At 33.4% G+C, this 19,140-nt stretch overlaps 2 protein-coding genes, 1 long non-coding RNA gene and 1 other non-coding gene across 4 annotated transcripts; 2 read left to right on the top strand and 2 right to left on the bottom strand.

The window, feature by feature from the left end:
* Positions 1–13,547: 13,547 nt before the first annotated feature.
* Positions 13,548–14,820, top strand: LOC108563853. Its single transcript, XR_001891113.1, has 3 exons — positions 13,548–13,636; positions 13,690–13,897; positions 13,959–14,820. It is a non-coding gene; the product is annotated as an uncharacterized LOC108563853 (long non-coding RNA).
* Positions 14,821–15,053: 233 nt separating this feature from the next.
* Trnal-aag lies at positions 15,054–15,135 on the bottom strand. The gene has a single exon. It is a non-coding gene; the product is annotated as a tRNA-Leu (tRNA).
* Positions 15,136–15,283: 148 nt separating this feature from the next.
* Positions 15,284–16,755, top strand: LOC108563851 (SET and MYND domain-containing protein 5). Its single transcript, XM_017922647.1, has 2 exons — positions 15,284–15,610; positions 15,666–16,755. The coding sequence occupies exons 1-2, from the start codon at positions 15,575–15,577 to the stop codon at positions 16,722–16,724; spliced, it is 1,095 nt and encodes a 364-aa protein (XP_017778136.1). The 5' UTR covers positions 15,284–15,574; the 3' UTR covers positions 16,725–16,755.
* LOC108563852 (prefoldin subunit 2) lies at positions 16,737–17,510 on the bottom strand. The gene is made up of 2 exons (XM_017922648.1): positions 17,285–17,510; positions 16,737–17,212 (listed from the first exon to the last, which is right to left on the bottom strand). Exons 1-2 carry the CDS (start codon positions 17,431–17,433, stop codon positions 16,921–16,923), a joined length of 441 nt encoding a protein of 146 aa, XP_017778137.1. The 5' UTR covers positions 17,434–17,510; the 3' UTR covers positions 16,737–16,920.
* Positions 17,511–19,140: the final 1,630 nt, after the last annotated feature.

The raw sequence follows: 19,140 nt of genomic DNA, 5'->3' as shown, positions 1-19,140 counted from the left end.
ACAAAGCAAAAATAAAAAAAGACTGCTACCGATGGCACGGAAACGTCCAATGAACTAATTCCAATCAACTATTTTTTTTTCTAATTTCCCAAGCAAATTTTTGTTTGCGTTGACGTGGCAATAAAAAATTGCCATTTGCACAAACGCTCTTAGCGAAACACAAGAAATAAACTAATGAGTAAGCATTTTTTATGTCAATTAGCACAATTTTTATTATTTTAATAATTACGGCATTAAACTGTTCTATAAGAACTTAAAAAAATAGTTTTAAGATTAATCTGTCATTGTGACAACTTGATATAACGTTTCTAAAATCAAATCTTTCTGAAAATATTATTTCAGCAACAAATTTCCGATTTTAGTTTACTTAATTTAAATCGAACGAAGATGTAAAAATTTTGACGTTTGAAGTTTCTAATTTTTCTTCAATTTCTTACAATTCGAGAAAAAAAGCAATGTAATTAATCACTAATCAATATTCTAATAAGAATATAAAAAAATAGGTTGAGGGTTAATCTGTCATTGTGACAACTTGACATAACGTTTAGAAATTCAAAAGTTTCTAAAAATATTTTAGCAAAAAAATCTCCTATTTTAGTTATCTTAAATTAAATCGAACGAAGATGTAAAAATTTTGATATGACATTTGAAGTTTATTATTTTTCTTCAATTTCTTAAAATTTGAGAAAAATAGCAATGTAATTAATCACTAATCAATATTCTAATAAGAATATAAAAATTTAGGTTTAAGGTTAATCCATACATAGTGTGATATAACGTTTTGGAATTCAAATGTTTCTAAAAATATATAAGCAAAAAAATCTCCTATTTTAGTTTACTTAAATTAAATCGAACGAAGAAGTAAAGTTTTTGATATGACATTTGAAGTTTCTTATTTTTATTCAATTTCTTAAAATTTGAGAAAAAAAAGCAATGTAATTAATCACTAATCAATATTCTAATAAGAATATAAAAATTTAGGTTTAAGGTTAATCTGTCATTGTGACAACTTGACATAACGTTGAGGAATTCAAATGTTTCTAAAAATATTTTAGCAGAAAAATCTCCTATTTTAGTTATCTTAAATTAAATCGAACGAAGATGTAAAAAATGTCATTTGAAGTTTCTTATTTTCCTTCAATTTTTTAAAATTTGACAAAAAAAACAATGTAATTAATCACTAATCACTATGAGGATTAAAAGTTTTGATATTAGAAATTAACACAATTTTTGTTATTATAATAATTATGACATTAAACCAATTTCGAAAGACGCTATAAGAACTTAAAACATTAGTTTTAAGGTTAATCTGTCATTGTGACAACTTGACATAATTTTTAGGAATTCAAATGTTTCTAAAAATATTTTAGCAGAAAAAAATCTCCTATTTTAGTTTACTTAATTTAAATCAAACGAAGATGTAAAAATTTTGATATGACATTTGAAGTTTCTTATTTTTCTTCAATTTCTTAAAATTCGAGAAAAAAAAAAGCAATGTAATTAATCACTAATCAATATTCTAATAAGAATATAAAAAATAGGTTTAAGAACAAACAAATTTAGGTTTAAGGTTACTGTGTGACAACTTGACATAATTTTTAGGAATTCAAATGTCAAAAAAAATCTCCTATTTTAGTTTACTTAAATTAAATCTAATGAAAAAGTAAAATTTTCGATAAAACATTTGAAATTTCTTATTTTCTTTCAATTTTTTAAAATTTGACAAACAAACAAACGTTTTGATATTAGAAATTGACACATTTTTTGTTATTGTATTATGACATTAAACCAATTTCGAAAGACGCTATAAGAACTTAAAAAATAGTTTTAAGGTTAATCTGTTATTGTAACAACTTGACGTAACGTTTCGGAATTCAAATGTTTCTGAAAATATTATTTTAACAAAAATTCTGCTATTTTAGTTTACTTAAATTAAATCTAATGAAAAAGTAAAACTTTCGATAAAACATTTCTTAAAATTTGAGAAAAAAACAATATAATCAATCACTAATCAATTTGATGATGAAACATTTTGATATTATAAATAAACAAAATTTTTGTTATTCTAATAATTATGATATTAAACCAATCTTGTCATTGTGACAACTTGTCATAACGTTTCACAGTTGAAATGTTTCACTGTTAATTAACCATAATGATATAAATATTGATATTTTTTGAGAAATAAAAATTAGTATAAAGTAAACTATTAATTGAACAAATTGGCATGTGATACAAAACTGTCCGGGTTACTGATAACCAAATTGGTAACTAAGGTAACGTCCAGTTAAACGTCACTTTCCGTTGCATCAAACGAAGGTTATACAATTTAAACGTCAATGTCAATTTGACAGGTACAGCAAGTTGTGTTTATTTATTTGTTTTTTAAGCGCAATTCCGCGGACCGTTCTAACAAGGAGGCATCGGCCCGACCGCAGCAACATAATCGAATCGCTGTTACGCAATCGCGTTTATTTCCATCCGGCGACGGTCGTTGCTTTTCCCCATTAAACGACGAGAATCGTGCACAATTAAATGGCGTTGGATGTTGAGAACATCGAAGAAGTAATCCCGAGGACTAAATGTAAAAATAACCCAGGTGTTAATTGCGAGTTGCTGAAGAAGAGAGAGAGTTGGAGAAGAGAGTGGATTTCATTTTATTGTTGGGTTCGGGCTACCGCGTCGCGGATGTGATTATGGTGATTGCATTCGAGTGGAACCGTGTGTCATCATTAACATATAACGATCGATGCCTTCTTCTTCTTCTTCCCATCGTTGCTAAGGAGATGAAATGATGATGATGATGATGAGGACAACACCACGATGATGATGATGATGAAGAAGCAGTTGAAGTAGGAGGCATCGAACAGTAGCCACCCAACAAACAGATAATATCACATTTCCTCTTTTGCTGTGTCAGCTTGGGCCATTGAATCGCGGAACCCTCTCGTTCGATTCCCACCACCGGACGACGGGTGCGAACAGCAAAAATGTATTCCAATTGAGAACGAGACTGATGCTCCCTCGTCTCCTCCATAACCACAACCACCTTCTTTATCATCGAGTATTCCCAAGTGGTCTTCGCCTTGCCTCGTCCACCTAGGTTGTTTCAAGTGAATAATGATACGCCTGCTCGATGCGTGTGTAAATAAGTTAAACACAGTTATTCTTCTTGTAATCGGCGCCCGGGCTTTCTGCCCACTCATCATCACTAATTATTGATTACGTCCTCATCCTCATCTTCGTTTTCCTCTGCAACTGCTGCTTCTTCTTAGTTCCTCTCTACGGTGTCACGCCTAGTCACTTAAGAAGACACTAACTACCTTTTCGAAATGTCCATATTAACGCGTGATTATTTCTGCTATGATAACGGCTACCGTGTGTTTCCTATGTAATTTGCCTCGTTAAAAACAATAATTACGGAGATTCCACCATACGATCCAACGTAAATAAAAATATATACATCTGAAAAGGAAAAACACGAGCCCGGAAAACTAAGAAACAACAAATAACGCAGCATCTTTTTTGATATTTCATTCATGCTAATAACTAACAAATGTAATAAAACACAACCATTAACTATTTATGGAATATACTTGATACTTACAACCCAAGTACTTATTATTGTAATTGATTATTTGTTAACATAAATTTAAAACTTTTGAGTTCAAAGAAATAATAATTTTATTTAAATTCTAAACTGGAAATAAATTTAACAGAACTTACAGTTACTAGGAAGATAAACTCAAACAAATTTCGTTTTACCACTTGTTTTTCTTGAAAATCATCTTCATTCTATAACAATAAAACTAAATTGAAAATTTATAAAGTTTCATACAATATTATTAGTTAATTATTTGTATTATAAGCAAATATGTTTTATGTTTATAGAAACTTGTAGCATTCTAAAGTAAAATTCAAATGTAAAATTTTCTTATTTTTCGTTACTTTATCAAAAAAAAAAATAGAAAAAGAAAACAATTAAATTTAGTTATGATATGATCAATTTATTTAATATTGATTTCATTGGAAGTAAAGAATTACAAGATTTTCTCGTTAAATCATTGAAAAGTGAAAGTTTCAATTTAGGTAGTAAATTCTAAGAAATTTTCTTCATTTTTTTATTGCCAACCTAAAAATTAATGACTGGACATTCCCCCACTTTTAGCAAAACACCAATACCATGCAAATTGTTTTTGGGTATAAAAATGTTGCAGAAAATCATGAAAGCATTAGTTTGAAGCAACCAGAGCTTTAGTAAACTTACCTGTTTTATATACACACTTATCATCCAAATTTAAGATGGCAAACATTGAAAGCGACTATTCCATGAGAGTCAGCGACGAATTGAAGGAAATCTTATCCCAATGCAAGGAGATAATCAGTGAATATTACGAGAAGAAAAATTTAAAATCGAGTCTCTACAAATTCGATGAATTGTACAACAAATTCCACGGGATTCTGAGGCAGAGATACCTTTGGGAAGAGTGGAAGAACGTTGATAATTTGAACCCGTCACAGGAAGCCACCATCCATTTACCAGACGAATTTGCAGTTGAGCCAAGACATTCTCAATTTTTGCGAGAAAACCGAACGAGACACGTGGATGTTTATATCGACATTCGAATCTACTGGTTTGAGTTACAGAAGTTCGTTGAAAGCGGACGACATTCAAGCGATTTCCAAATTTTGTTCGCTCATCGAGATCATCATCAAATCGACTACAGTTTTGGAGGAGAGACTGTTCCTTTTGAAGAAAGCCATCCTGAATGTTAAAGAAGTTTAATGGAAATGTTATTTTTTGATTTTATATTATATAAATATATTATATAAATATAACTATTATGTTATGAATTAAATGAAGTAATCCAATGTCAATTATTGCTTTTAAATGATAATTAAATAGTATTAATAAATCGTTAGTGCTTTAATCTGTCTTTGTCTATTTCAATTACTAGTTGAAATTGTGTAATTGTGTTTGTCATTGTGCGCCTGGATACGGCCCTGTGCGGATGGTTGGTTTGGTAACAAGGGGGCCGAGAGGGTAGAGTCAATGCCTAAATGACTCCATTTTGATTGTACGCGTATCGATTATGGTTGTGCAAACACGTTTTATAATATATTTAGTTGCATTGAGCGTGAATGAGGGAAATCCGCCCCATGGGGGTCGCAGGGGTTGTTTAACGTTGAGAGCGAGCGAGAGAGAGCGATAAAGTGCAGGGGGGGAAAACACCCCGTCGTCGTCGTCGCCGAAGGCTCTGATAACGGATTAGATTGCTCGTGACAGTAATTCAAGCTTTATCCAGCTCCTACCCCTCCACTCAGCTAACGCACACTCACACAAAAACCTACCCTCCGTTCGTTCGTTCAATCCATCCGTCGGTTCCGCAGGGGGTGGCAGAAACACGTGAATACATAATGACATCCGCCATCTTGTCCCTTCTGTCCTCCTCTTCTTCTTTTTCTTCCGCGTTCTTCGTCGGACATTTGTTCACGCACTCCGGCAACAAAACGAAATGGGTGTGTTGCTGCTACCTTCTACATTTACGCTATTTCCTCTCCTTCCTTTCGCATTATGCAACACAGTAATTACGGAGTTATTGTGGCCAAATGTCAGCTCCACGGTCCCAATTACGTGCGGATATTAATGGACACTCCCTCGTCCTTTCCATCACTCTCGCAGGATACCCCACTATTCCACCATCAAAAACAACACAAATTAGATAACACAAATCGATCAGCATTATTTTACGCAAATACATTCATTGTTGAAAAACGAGATGAACATAACCACAATAACAAAATAATGACGCTCATTTGACAGTTGACACTTTATTGACATACAAATAATTATGCAATCTCGTCCTTGCTGTCACAATCGCAGGATACTCCACTATTCCTTCGGCATTACTTTATTCAAATACACTCTAAACTTCATTTGATAGCGATCATTTGAAATATCGATCAAGTATGTAAAGAAACGTCATTGTTGAAAAACGAAATGAACATAACCAAAGTAATAAAAAAAAATGGCGATATAACAAAATAATGACGCTCATTTGACAGTTGACACTTTATTGACATAGATATAGTTATGTAATCTCGTCTTTGCTGTCACAATCGCATGATACTCCACTATTCCATCGGAATTACCTTACGCAAGTACACTCGAAACTTCATTTGATAGCGATCATTTGAAATATCGATTACGTAAGTAAAGAAACGTCATTGTTGAAAAACGAAATGAACATAACAACAGTAATAAAAAAATGGCGATGTAACAAAATAATGACGCTCATTTGACAGTTGACACTTTATTGACATAAATATAGTTATGCAATCTCGTCTTTGCTCTGTCACAATCGCAGGATACTCCACTATTCCATCGAAATTACCTTACGCAAATACACTCGAAACTTCATTTGATAGCGATCATTTGAAATATTGATTACGTAAGTAAAGAAAGGTCATTGTTGAAAAACGAAATGAACATAACAACAGTAAAAAATGGCGATGTAACAAAATAATGACGCTTATTTGACAGTTGACACTTTTGTGACATAACGTTAATTATATCTATGAATTACGATTGTTAATATATATTGCAACAAATAGGAAATGCTGACTGTTTATAATGCAATTATGTAAGTGGCGAAGGGTATAGGAAGTGCACTCGAGTAGAGTTTCGTGCCGTATCTGCCTCATCGGAAGAGCGTGTTCCTTTTCGGAGACATCTCGAGTGGTAGACGGCAATCTTTCTTCAAGAGCTTTGCAGACTTGATTTTTCGCTGCCCGAGGGACGGATGAAAAGAGGAGCAAAAAAAAAATGTATCCTCCAAAGCCACAGGGAAAAATGGATTTATTTAAATCGTCGCGTAAATCCAGGTGTCGTGGATACAATGGACACCCCCCACAGTATCATATTATTATTACATTATATTTTTCTTCTTCTTCTTCTGCACGTAATATGTTTCCATCTCGTGTTGCAATACGTAATGTATTTAATTTCAATGGGTATTCATAGGTTGTCGTCGAATGGGCGCTGCAAGTTCCCTGCGGGGCGTTTAAATGGGAACACAAAAGAGGAGAGGAGACCCGAAAAAGGGACTGTGCGGGTACGGCAGAAAGGAAGGGTCTTTTCGTGACACGCACAGAAACGGACGCATTCATAGAAAACACGCGGCGCGTTTCCTAATCGACAAAGATCTCTCAATTAAAATTTACCGCTCAATGGATGAGAGGGTGATATAACACATAAAGAGAGACCAGACTTGCACAAATCATATCGTAATTGAATCATGTCTCTTTACACGCAATGTAATTCCAATAATAGAACGCACGCATCTGCGAATTAACGTTGCAAAGCCTCCAAGTTGTATCCAACAATTAATAAATAAGTCATTATTCCATTCTTACGAAATAATGAGTTAAAAAAAACAACATAAAATTTATATTTATATAATAAAAGTTTTATTTATTAAAAAAATATATAAAATTAAAAAATAACATTTTGATTAAACTTCTTCAAAATTTCAGGATGGCTTTCTTCAAAAGGAACAATCTCTCTTCCAAAACTATTGTCGATTTGATGATGATCTCGATTAGCAAACAAAATTTGGAAATCGCCTGAATGTCCTCCGTTTTCAACGAACTTCTGTAAGTCAAACCAGTAGATTCGAATGTCGATATAAACATCCACGTGTCTTGTTCGGTTTTCTCGCAAAAATTGAGAATGTCTTGTCTCAACTGCAGATTCGTCTGGTAAAGGGATGTGTGGCTTCCTGTGAACGGATTCAAATTATCAACGTTCTTCCACTCTTCCCAAAGGTATCTCTGCCTCAGAATCCCGTGGAATTTGTTGTACAATTCATCGAATTTGTAGAGACTCGATTTTAAATTTTTCTTCTCGTAATATTCACTGATTATTTCTTTGCATTGGGATAAGATTTCTTTCAATTCGTCGCTGACTCTCATGGAATAGTCGCTTTCAATGTTTTCCATCTTAAATTTGGATGATAAGTGTGTATATAAATCGGGTAAGTTTACTAAAGCTCTAGTTGCTTCAAACTGATGCATTGATGATTTTCTGCAACATTTTTATACCCAAAAACAATTTGCAGAGTATTGGTGTTTTGCTAAAAGTGGGGAAATGTCGAGTCATTAACTTTTAGGGTGGCAATAAAACAAAGGATAAAATTTCTCCGAATTTAAGCAAACAAAAAACTTTCACTTTTATGCGATTTCCAAATATTTCATACGACATTTATAAAAAGTAAATATTAGTAATTACTTCCATGAAAATCTATAATAAATTCTAAGAATTTTTAATTTTTTTTTAAATAATTTAAAAAATAATTCTAAAATGAAAGAATTATACCTTTAAACAAAAACAATGCAACTTAATGTGATTTATAACAATTGTTTTAGAATATTTACAGGAATCTGTCACTTTTGTGAGCCCTTGGAGTATTTCTCTCTCAATACGGCCCTGAACTTTCAGCGGCTGTTTCCAATTTATCAACGAGTGGGCGCGTTTTATTCCATTGTTTTCTAGGGGCCTGAAGGGTCGCATACACCTCGGCGATTGAAAATAGAGGAAATTGCGAGAGAAATGGAGAAAAAAAAAACAAGGATACATACGACAGTTTGTATGATGCGGAGAGAGACGCCGAAAGCTCAATTCCGCCATTCTGCAGATTTCATTTTACGACCTTTTTTTTTTCATTTCGCTGTGTCTCTCTCTCTGTGTGTATGTGCACAACTTTTTATCCTTTTCTTCCGGTTGTTCATTTCTTTCTTCTCTCTTTTTTTATGTATTTCGCATTCCGGCGGCACCGACGTCGGTCCTTTTCATCTCTGCCGCACTCCAATCAATTTGCATCCGTGCATATCCACCAGAAAGCATTTTTATTTCTATTGCAAAAAACGCCAGATGTACAGAAAATCTTTTTAGTAAAATCTTCATCATCAAAATTAACTGAAAAGTATTGACATTACAATGAATTTGATCAGTTGCCATGGTTACATTTAAATTGACTGTAAGTTTTTCTTCTGATTACCATGACTACAACAAAAATGTGTTAACTTTCATTTTTATATCTCATGTTACCATAGTGATATTAGAGGAAAAGAAATAACAATAAAATTAGGTTTGCATAAAATCAAATATATTTATTTGTTAACTACACATTAAAAATCATGTACTGCCTCAACTTGTGCAATTCCTTCTGGAAATTCTCAATATTCTCAATTGCGTAATCGGCGTGACAACAGAACGAACTCAAGACGATAACATTGAAGATTTTCATAGTCTCCATGTACGAATGGAATTTCTTGATGTACTCGTTCGTCTCGTTCTCGGCGTGCCTGTAGAACGCCAAAATATCCTCGCTGAAATTCTTCTTCTTTTTCATGATGACCTCTTCGTAAACGGTTTCGGATATTTGCTGCGCGGCGACGATTGTCCATTCGTCCCAAACACTTCTCTGTCCCAGAATTGTGGCAAATTTACTAGAATATTTGCATACTTTCCTTAGCTCCAAGCTCAAATTGTTCACTCCGTTCGCGTACACTTTGTTGATGATTTGCCGGCATTGAGCAATGATGTATTTCATTTCTTCGATGGATTTCTGAGTTTTCTCATTTTCAATGTTCAACAGTTTTATTTGCTCACTTTTCATCATCTTTTCTGGATTAAGTTTTATGTTGATAATCGAGTTATATAAAGTCACAAAAATTTCACAATTATTTTTTTTTTGTTAATTCAAAGAATTGCCTTAAAGTTGTCAACAATTTAATTACAGTGTACACTGTATTATTTATTATAAAAGCGGAAGTGGTGGAGTTTAAAAATTTGTCTTTTTTTTTCTCTTTGTCAAATGAAGATAATAAAATGTGGCCCACCTCAACCGCAGACTATGTACAACTGATACCTCTATCACACGTATAATTTAACTTGTTCTTTATATTGAATGAAAGTGTACAATGAAATTGAAAAAATACATTGGAAAAAATGTATGTAAAAATAAAATTTCAATATTTTATACGCAAATTCTCTCTGAAATCGCTTCAAAATGTTATTCATTTTAAATCGAGTAACTTTTTTTGTAAAGTTTCAGTTTATAAGAAAATCTTAAGGTAATATAAATTAAACTTCTTCGTTTAACATTAGTTTCTTACACCAGATTTTTCTATCTTTGATACATTTATTAGTATTTTCTAAACAATAACAAAACTTGGCTGTCATCATAACTGACATTGACGTTTTTCTTATTCACTTGACAGTTTGACAATTTTGTACCTTTTTTTTGCCCTCTTTGATTTATTTAAACTTGCATCATATAATTTTTCTATACATAACCTTAACATCTTGCAAATCGATAGACGAAAACAATAAAGTATTGTTGGTGAAATTTTCAATTTGTGATTTAGCAACGAGTTTATAAGAGCTATTAGTGTAGTAAAACTTTATTGGAAAAAAAATAAATCGCAAGAAGTGATTTACATTTACAAATTTTTGTCGAAGTAATTTTAAATAATGATTGATGAATTTCTTCAAAAAAAAAGAATAATATAATTATATAGTTATTTTGTTTTTTTTTAAGAAATTAATCACTTTTTTAAACTTTTTTTTAGATTTTTAACGATTTATTTAAGAAAAGATATAAATATAACTAATATAAACGATTTTAAAGAAGTTGAAAACTTTCCAAAGTCATATATTAATAAAAAAAGATACACTTTTAGCACAGCTGCCATAAATGCATCATTGCAACATAATGGAAAATAAGATCGAATTAGGGAGAATTAAGAAATCCATCGAGGAAATAAAGCAGATCAGAGCCAAATGCGAACAATTTGATGGAGCTACGAAAACCGCACGATTATGCCGATAAAATATATGAAATAATTAAACAGAGTACGCTTTTGGGCTAGTATTAAATCGTCGCCGAAATATCCGAATCCGTCGACAAAATGAAGAGTCTCAATACGGAAATTTTGCATTTCTAAACAGACATCGAGGAGAACACACTCGGATTCGTGACGAAATTCCATTCGCTTGGGATGGATTGTATAAAATCTATGCAATTGCTTTGTAAACTCATTCGACTATCAAGATTTTGATCCTGACCCAGATGTTGCTAAAATTTAATTAGTACATTATTTCACGTGTATCTGAGTAATTGTTAATTTTAAAATTATAATTTTTGTTGTTGTTAATTTATTTAGTTTTGTGTGCAATTCGTTGGTTAATTGTTAACATTTTTCATTCCACCAATAAATACAACACATTCTGACAAAAACAATTGACAAATATGACATAACTAAGATTCTTGTTAATTGTATCCATAGAAACTTAGAAAATGAAAGTTTTAGTGATTTTTTTGTTAATAATGTGAAGAGTTGATGCATTTTGAAAGATGACTACGGTCCTGGATATTTAGAAATCAACAAATTTGAATGCAAATACGACCCTGTACGTTTGAGCGCAGGTATTCTCCACTTAACAAATTAAAAGTATTGTGTGTGTGTGTGTATAAAAAAAGAGGACGTAAAGTAAGCAAAGAGTGTAGAGAAATAAGAATATGGTGGTCGTTGACTCGATGCGAGTGAGTCTGTCGAGGATGACGACGGGTGGTCTTTTAAAGCACGACGAGGGTGCTTTGCGAGTCAAGGGCGGACCCGACGCGACTCTCCAATTGGCTCCCATCGCCATGGGGGATGACGCTCGCACAGACCCCCTTCGCGTCGTTACGTTACGTGACAGAGACGTAACAACACATGTTACGCAAAAGCGATGCTGGCGCCGCGCCGCGTCCGCATCCCTTCAACAAAACGCTCCCTTCCACTGCTTACACCCTTGACAACCCTACGTAGCGACGTGCGTGCAATATTTCCCCAAAATGCCTGGGTTACGTAATGTTATTTTGTTAGTATAATGGCCGCGTCGAAATTCCGACCCCTCACTTACACTTAACCAGATTATTGGGCGCACAATTCGAAACTCGTTAACGATCGCAAATCTCGTTCCGCCCCGCACAAAAACCTCATTATGCCATCCATCCATCCAGGCAGGCCTCTCGCAAATTCACAATCTGAATGGAAAGCACGGAATTTGCATAACCCGGTTTCCTTGCCCTCTGGCCCTTCGACACATCCAACAAGAACGAGCCAATCGAAGTCATACAATATGAAGCTTCAAAACATAATGGAAAATCTTCTAATAGTAATCATACAAAACAAATAAAAGAAAATTGTATATAAAATGAATGTTAAATCTTAGGACGCCATGAATAATAATTGAAAGTATCTGACATAAATGTCAAATATGACGTAATAACTTGCATCTTGTACTTACCATATATTTGGTAAGTGAGGTTCTTGATTGGTAGACTTGTACAAGTATTAGAATGTATTTAAACATCGAAAATGCAATAGAAATACTCCTATTACGCAAATATGTATTTTTAAATATGTAATTGCCATCTTCTTTGTTTGTATTTTAACGTAAATTAATGATCATATCATATGTTTCTTGAAGCATTTGTTTTGAAGAAATGTAATTGAAATTTATCTAATTAAATATAATAAAGTAGTAATTTTGATAATTCATAATAGCTTAAAAACTGGTAATGTTTTTTATTGTAGTAATATTTCACGTTACATAATTGGCATTAGTTTTCAATTTTTACGTTGTTATTTTGTTTTCTTATTTATTTGTTTCATGTGATGCAACAGCAAACAATTTCCATTATTGATTGCTTTTTTAAAAATAAATTTTCAAATAGTTTAATTTATCAATAAGAAAAGTAATAAGTATGGTAATTTTATATATTATAAATAGTAATTGTTTCAATTTGATAATAATATTTCACGTTACATAATTGGCATTACTTTTCAATTACTTCGTTTGACGTAATCAAAAATATATTCGTTTGTTTTTTATTTGTTGCATTGAGAATATTTCTAAGAATTGAAATATTGATTTTTTTCTGAAAAAAGTGAATTTCAAACAATTTAATTGGTCAATAAGGTAATTTAATACATTGTAACGTAAAGATTAAATGTTTTTATATGTTAGTAATAATTCACGTTACATAATTGGCATTAGTTTTCAATTACTTCGTTTGACGTAAACAAAAATATATTCATTTGTTTTTTATTTGTTGCAGTAAGAACAGTTCTTTTTTGTCTTAAATCACAAGAAAGAACAAATTTGCAAAATTTTAATTGAATTAAATATCAATTTTCCTCTTATTTCATGGATCATTTGAAGAAGTTGATGAGTTGGTGAGTATTAAATTAAGCTTCATTGTGATAATTCATATTTGACGTACATTAAAAATATATTCTTTTGTTTTGCTTTTTGTTTCTTTATTCTAGTTCAGAAAACTTATATTATGTGATGAAACAGGAATCAATGAAATAATGTGATTTTCTCATTTATTTGGTGAGTGTTTTGTAATGTATAGATGTCAAAATTTAATGACATTTGACGTAAACGAAAATTATTTTTTTGTTGTTGTTGCAGAAATGAAGCTTATTTTACTTAAGTAACAATGCACATTAATTATATAAGAAATGTGTGATTTTTGCTCTTATTTGTTGGTTAAGTTATGGTCTAAGCAAGTATCAGGTATATAGTAGCATTATTGTGGTAATTCATGGGTATTGATATTATTTTTGTAGGTAGTTTTCACTCATGGATCTGTTACGTTTCGTGGAATCGCATGGGACAGATGAGTATAATTAAATGATCCGGAAAGGCGTCCACGTCCATTGTCAATTCTAATGCGATAAGCGAGAGTCTCGTGTTGCAAATATATGAATATATGAAGGGAAAAATCGTCGATGACAGGAGGACAAAGAAAGAAAAGAAGAAATCCATTGTGGTTAGGTGAGAAAAGCTTTGTGTGAACGGTAATATTCGACGTGAAACCGCAACGGGGAAGTTTCAGGTCGTGTCCTTTTCAGAAAAAAAAAAATTCCATCGCCGGAAATTTGACACAAGGGAAAGGTTCGGTTCATTATGCAATTAGATTAATCAACGTTTATCTAATTACGCGCATTTTGTGTTCGTAGTATTAAGTGAATGATGATGATGGAACATCCTCTGCAACGCATCCTCTCGAAAATAAAATCTAGAGTGTGTAGTAGAGATTGAGAGAAATTCGGGTTGGTAATCCGTGTCTTATCTGACCGGTCCCATCAGGAATACAAGGAATAATCATAATAGCGAGACGTGTCCTCCTATTTTGGGAACACTTTAGTGAACATGGCACGATTCTCCTTCGCTCCGTGTTGTGTATCCTTTTACCACCGAGCATTACTCGATTACGATCTAGTGTGTTTCTCTTTCTTTTATTTTTTTTTGTTGTTGTCCTCCGCAGTGAATACAATATAATCCGCGACACCGAATATCCTCCATCCCTCTCTTTATCTTCGTCCACTTACTTACTGGGTCTCGCCCCAATTCCACCTCTTGTTGTTTCGTGTTGATCCTTCTGCTGACAAGAGATACGGTTTGCCTTTTGAATTTAATTGAGCGCACACAATCTTGATCCTCGATAGAAGGATGGATGGATGGACCCGCGTCGACCTGTCAAATCCGATCCAGAGGATAATCTCCTTCGTCACAAAAATCTCACTCGATATTATTCATCTCATTTACCTCCATTACGCATTTTCCAACTATATCTGATCGTTGTTCATCTCATTCCAACATTAATACCATTATAATTTCATTTAAAAACTTATACAAAAGATTTCCAATCTTTACGTAATTCATAAAAAAAACTTACATAAATAACCCAAACGACTTACGGCTTAGTTGCATACCAATATCAAATATTTTCATTTATTTATAAAAACAATTTCATTACTTACTACAAAAATTATATAAATCTTCTATTCATAATCAGAAAACAACGATTTGAAAATTATTACAATTATTTTTTTCTTCACCAATCAACAAAACACAACATTCTTGTAATTCACTAATTGATTTACAATAATTAACATGATTAATTTATTAAATAAATATAAAAAATAGTTGGCAGCGGTGGGATTCGAACCCACGCCTCCGAAGAGACTGGTGCCTTAAACCAGCGCCTTAGACCGCTCGGCCACGCTACCTATATACAAAAAAAGGTTGCTTTACACATTTTTAACTGCACTTAGGAATATATAAATTTATAATTAGATTTTATTTAAACTTTACAATTACTTATTTTTTTTTGTAATTTAAACAATTTTTCACTAATGTTAGTTGGTACTAATCATATAGGAATGCAATTGCAGTTGGCCATTTTGTACCTGCAACCAGTGATGAATTGTCGTCGATTAAGAGCTGCAAAATTATTAAGGTATTGTGCGTTTTATATAATTCCTTTATCAATTATCTGTTGTGTAACGTATTGCGGTTTATATTGGGCATTTTCTCGCGATGTTCGGTAATTGTATGTTTGGAACGCAACCAAAATTGCATATGAAATATTTGAATTTGTACCAGAGCCAACTTCATGATTGTTTTCCTAACCTAATGAACCTCATGGTGAATTAAAGTTCAACCAACATGGATGTGGAAGTTAGGTATATAGATGATAGCAAGGTAAGATTTCTGTTATTGTTTTATAACATTATTTAATTATATATTAACTTTGCAGGGAAATGGTTTATTTGCCAAGAAAAACTTCTCTGAAGATTCTATACTCTTCGAAGAATCTCCATTGGTCTGTGTGCAATTCTCCTGGAATGCTGAGTATGGGTATAAAGCATGTGATCATTGCTTGAAACCCTTGGAGACTGCCGAAGAGAATGTGAGGAGGTTAACAGGAAAGACAGAAATTGTTCTCCCATATCCAGAATTGTGCACAACAAACAAATCAACTATAACTCAATGTTCAGGTTGTGGTGTGGAATACTGCAACGCTGATTGCCAAGAGAAGGCTTTCAACCAATACCACAGGACACTCTGCGTGCAGACTGGACCTTTGCAATGTTTGAACGACGCTTGGAAGCAAATCCACTATCCACCAGAAACCGGCAACGTGATGCTGATTCCAAGAATATTAGCCACAATTCAACAATCCTGTGATAAAGAGAACACTCTGAATAGGTTCTTGAAGTTCTGCCATCGCAGCGTCAACGATGATTCGCATTTAGCGCATAAATTGTTGGGTGAAAAGTTCGCCAATCAGATTTCCACTTTGCATTCGTTGTTGGTGCAATCGATGCCGCACGAGCACGTCAGCCAACTGTTGAGTCCGGAAGGGTTTCAAAGTCTTTTAGCGTTGATGGGGACAAACGGGCAAGGTGTCGCCACGAGCCCTTTCAGCCAGTGGGTGGAGAATGTTCCGGAAAAGGATCTAGTTAGTAAGCTGTACGAGGACATGGACGCCAATGTTGGTAGTTTCTTGGATAACGAAGGAGTGGGTTTGTTCGAAACGCAGAGCGCTGCAAATCACAGTTGCCTTCCGAACGCCGAAATCGTTTACAGACATAACAACAGCACTTTGAGTTTGCGAGCCCTGAGAGATATTGAAGCAGGTGAAGAAATTTGCATTAGTTATGTGGATGAATGCACTTTGTCAAGTTCGAGGCATTCGCGACAAAAAGAGTTGAGGGAGAACTACTTGTTCAATTGCAATTGCCCCAAGTGCTTGGAACAGGCCGACGATCCTGATGTAACAAGCGACGAAGACATGTCGGATTCCGATGAATAAAAAATATACATATTTTTTTTTACGTTAAAAATCGAAGCTTCTTTATTATTAGTTTAATTTTTTTTTCCACATTATTATGGTGATGTTAAGCCTATGTCTTCCGATGATGTTTCAATGATCAATGTGACAGATTCATTACTTATTACAAATTGTTTATTTGCCTTAGATGAGAGGGTGAAATCAGAGTGTATAACAATTAAGAGACCAAAACGTTTCCTCGAGTATCTTTTGGTGCTGGATCTGAGTCCTGACTTTTCATATCCTCCTGTCCCCTGATCCTGATGTTATGCTTCTCTTTGTACTCGATGATATCCTTTCCCATTTTCGCGAGCTGCTCGTTCAGTTTCTCCGTTAACACGACAAGCTTATCCCTGTTCGAAGTTAAAGCAGGTAGAACATCTTTTACTTGCTTCTCGACAAGAATGCCTCCAATCAAACGGTGACATTTCCTCTCTCCATCGACGTTCTTCAAAGTCTCGATGACCATTCTGCGTTGGATCAATTGAAAATATTTAATTTTAGAATCATGTGTGATCGAATCCATAGAGGATTCTACTTACTTGTGTTCATTGATGTCCGCCTCGAATTCGGAGATTTTCGATGCGAGGGTGCGTTGCTCCACGCGAAGTGTATTGAATCCGTTGAGGATATCATCGGGGGTAGGTCCTTTACCTTTCTTGTCCATTTTCTTCGCCGCCTCTGATGCCATTTTTGGTTATAATTTCGGGACTGTGAATCAACTGGATGTACTAAAAAACACTCCTCAACTGACATCCCACACGATTTCAAAATATGCAACTTTACATACACAATACTCATATACAAGCAACTTGTACTACTTATATATTTTATTTATTTCCTTATAAACAGTTTAAAATAATTATAAATCGCAAAGAAAGATTAAAAACAAAAGAACCAAATCAAAAAAGAACAACTATAAATAAGACAAATACCAAAATAAAACAAAGTTAGACTGAATCATTCTAGAATCTATTTTACTAAAAGTTAAGAAGTTTCGAATAATGCTGCAAGTTTAATTTATTTGAGATTTAACTTAAGAATTTTCTTTAAGCAAAAAAAAAGTTATTGTGACTTGTAATTGTCACAATAACAATTATTATAGAAAATATGAAAAGGTCTTTGTTCTAATATTAATTACATAATATTAATAGAAAATGTATGGAAATTAATATTTTTAGTTATAGGCAACCTATAGAGCACGAGTAATAATTAGTTATATAAATCCACCGCGAGAGGCGCCACAAGTTTAATTACGATGCGTCACTTGCAATTGGAAAGTAGTGCATTTTCATACTCTTAAAAGTTTCAAATGATTTCCGCCGTTTCTATTCATCATTAATATTGCGGAGAAGCGGCAGATTTCCTCGCAAATAAGCAGACAAATTAAGGTAAAATGATTCACAATAAAAGTAAAACGCAAACAATATTCCATGTTTAGAATAGTTTATAGAATTATTTTGTTTTATAATCATTGAAATTCTCTCAATTCAAATGCGATTTCACAGCGTTTAAATGTATTGGACTCGTTTTCTGCATTTTTATTTGTTTATTGCAAATGGCTTCTTTTTGTTTCTTCGTGTTGAACGTAAAATTTTCTTTTGTTCGTTTACTCTTTTTTTTTATTGAGTTTCGCTAACTTCATGCGATAAGAGTTTGCTTTTTATCGCGCAAAAAATGACGACGAGCTCGGTTCTGATTGGTTGAACGATCACAGCGCAGCTGTGCAGCACGACTTAAATAAATCTGTTGCAATCATTGTTTCACGGTGTTCGCAGTGTTAATAAATTGCTGAATTTTCTGCTGTTTCCAGTGAAATTAGAGACAGGGGAAAAGCTTTCAATGCAACAGGCAGCGATTGTGAGAGTCTACAAGGAAGTCATAGAAAGTAGTAAGTGATTTTACTTAGATTTTGCATTTATTCAAAATGAAATTACGGTGTATATTAGCAAGACGTGTTCGAATTTGTTTTTTTAATCAAATTGATTGGCAACATCGTCGGCGTGGGTACGCTACTTTTGCGCGGGAGTGATGCTCAGTCGACGATCGGTGTTCATTGAGTCGGCGTGCGGACCCGTTTTGAATGTTCAAAATTGTTGTGTAATCCATTCAAATCCAGTGAATTACATCATGTTCTGTGAAATCCATAACCGGAGAACACAATCCAATTGGATTTTGGCAATTAACAGTGAGTTATTAATTCATATTTAATAAAAAAAGTCGATTCACCTACAACGTTTAGAAAATGATCAATCGCGCATACGGCTTAATTAATATTTTCATTATATCATTGCGGTTCATTCAAAATCAAAGTATAGCTTATAATTAAGTGGGTTAATTAATTAGAAATTGCGTCGTTTTCAAAATGGCGAAAGGACGCGTCCCCTCCCTCAATTTT

Source organism: Nicrophorus vespilloides, unplaced genomic scaffold (genome assembly GCF_001412225.1).
Source record: "Nicrophorus vespilloides isolate i.1.1-1 unplaced genomic scaffold, Nicve_v1.0, whole genome shotgun sequence".
In the NCBI taxonomy this organism is placed as follows: Eukaryota; Metazoa; Arthropoda; class Insecta; order Coleoptera; family Silphidae; genus Nicrophorus; species Nicrophorus vespilloides.
Note: the sequence above shows the minus strand (reverse complement) of the source record. Positions and strands in the feature narration are given on the sequence as shown.

What these genes read in the sequence shown, in the direction of transcription:
- LOC108563851 (XM_017922647.1), top strand. Translation starts at nt 15,575, where the DNA reads ATGGATGTGGAAGTTAGGTATATAGATGATAGCAAG. An exon ending in GGTATATAGATGATAGCAAG is followed by an intron (nt 15,611 to 15,665) that starts GTAAGATTTCTG and finishes TTAACTTTGCAG; the next exon opens with GGAAATGGTTTATTTGCCAA.
- LOC108563852 (XM_017922648.1), bottom strand. Translation starts at nt 17,433, where the DNA reads ATGGCATCAGAGGCGGCGAAGAAAATGGACAAGAAAGGTAAAGGACCT. An exon ending in GCGGACATCAATGAACACAA is followed by an intron (nt 17,213 to 17,284) that starts GTAAGTAGAATC and finishes GATCCAACGCAG; the next exon opens with AATGGTCATCGAGACTTTGA.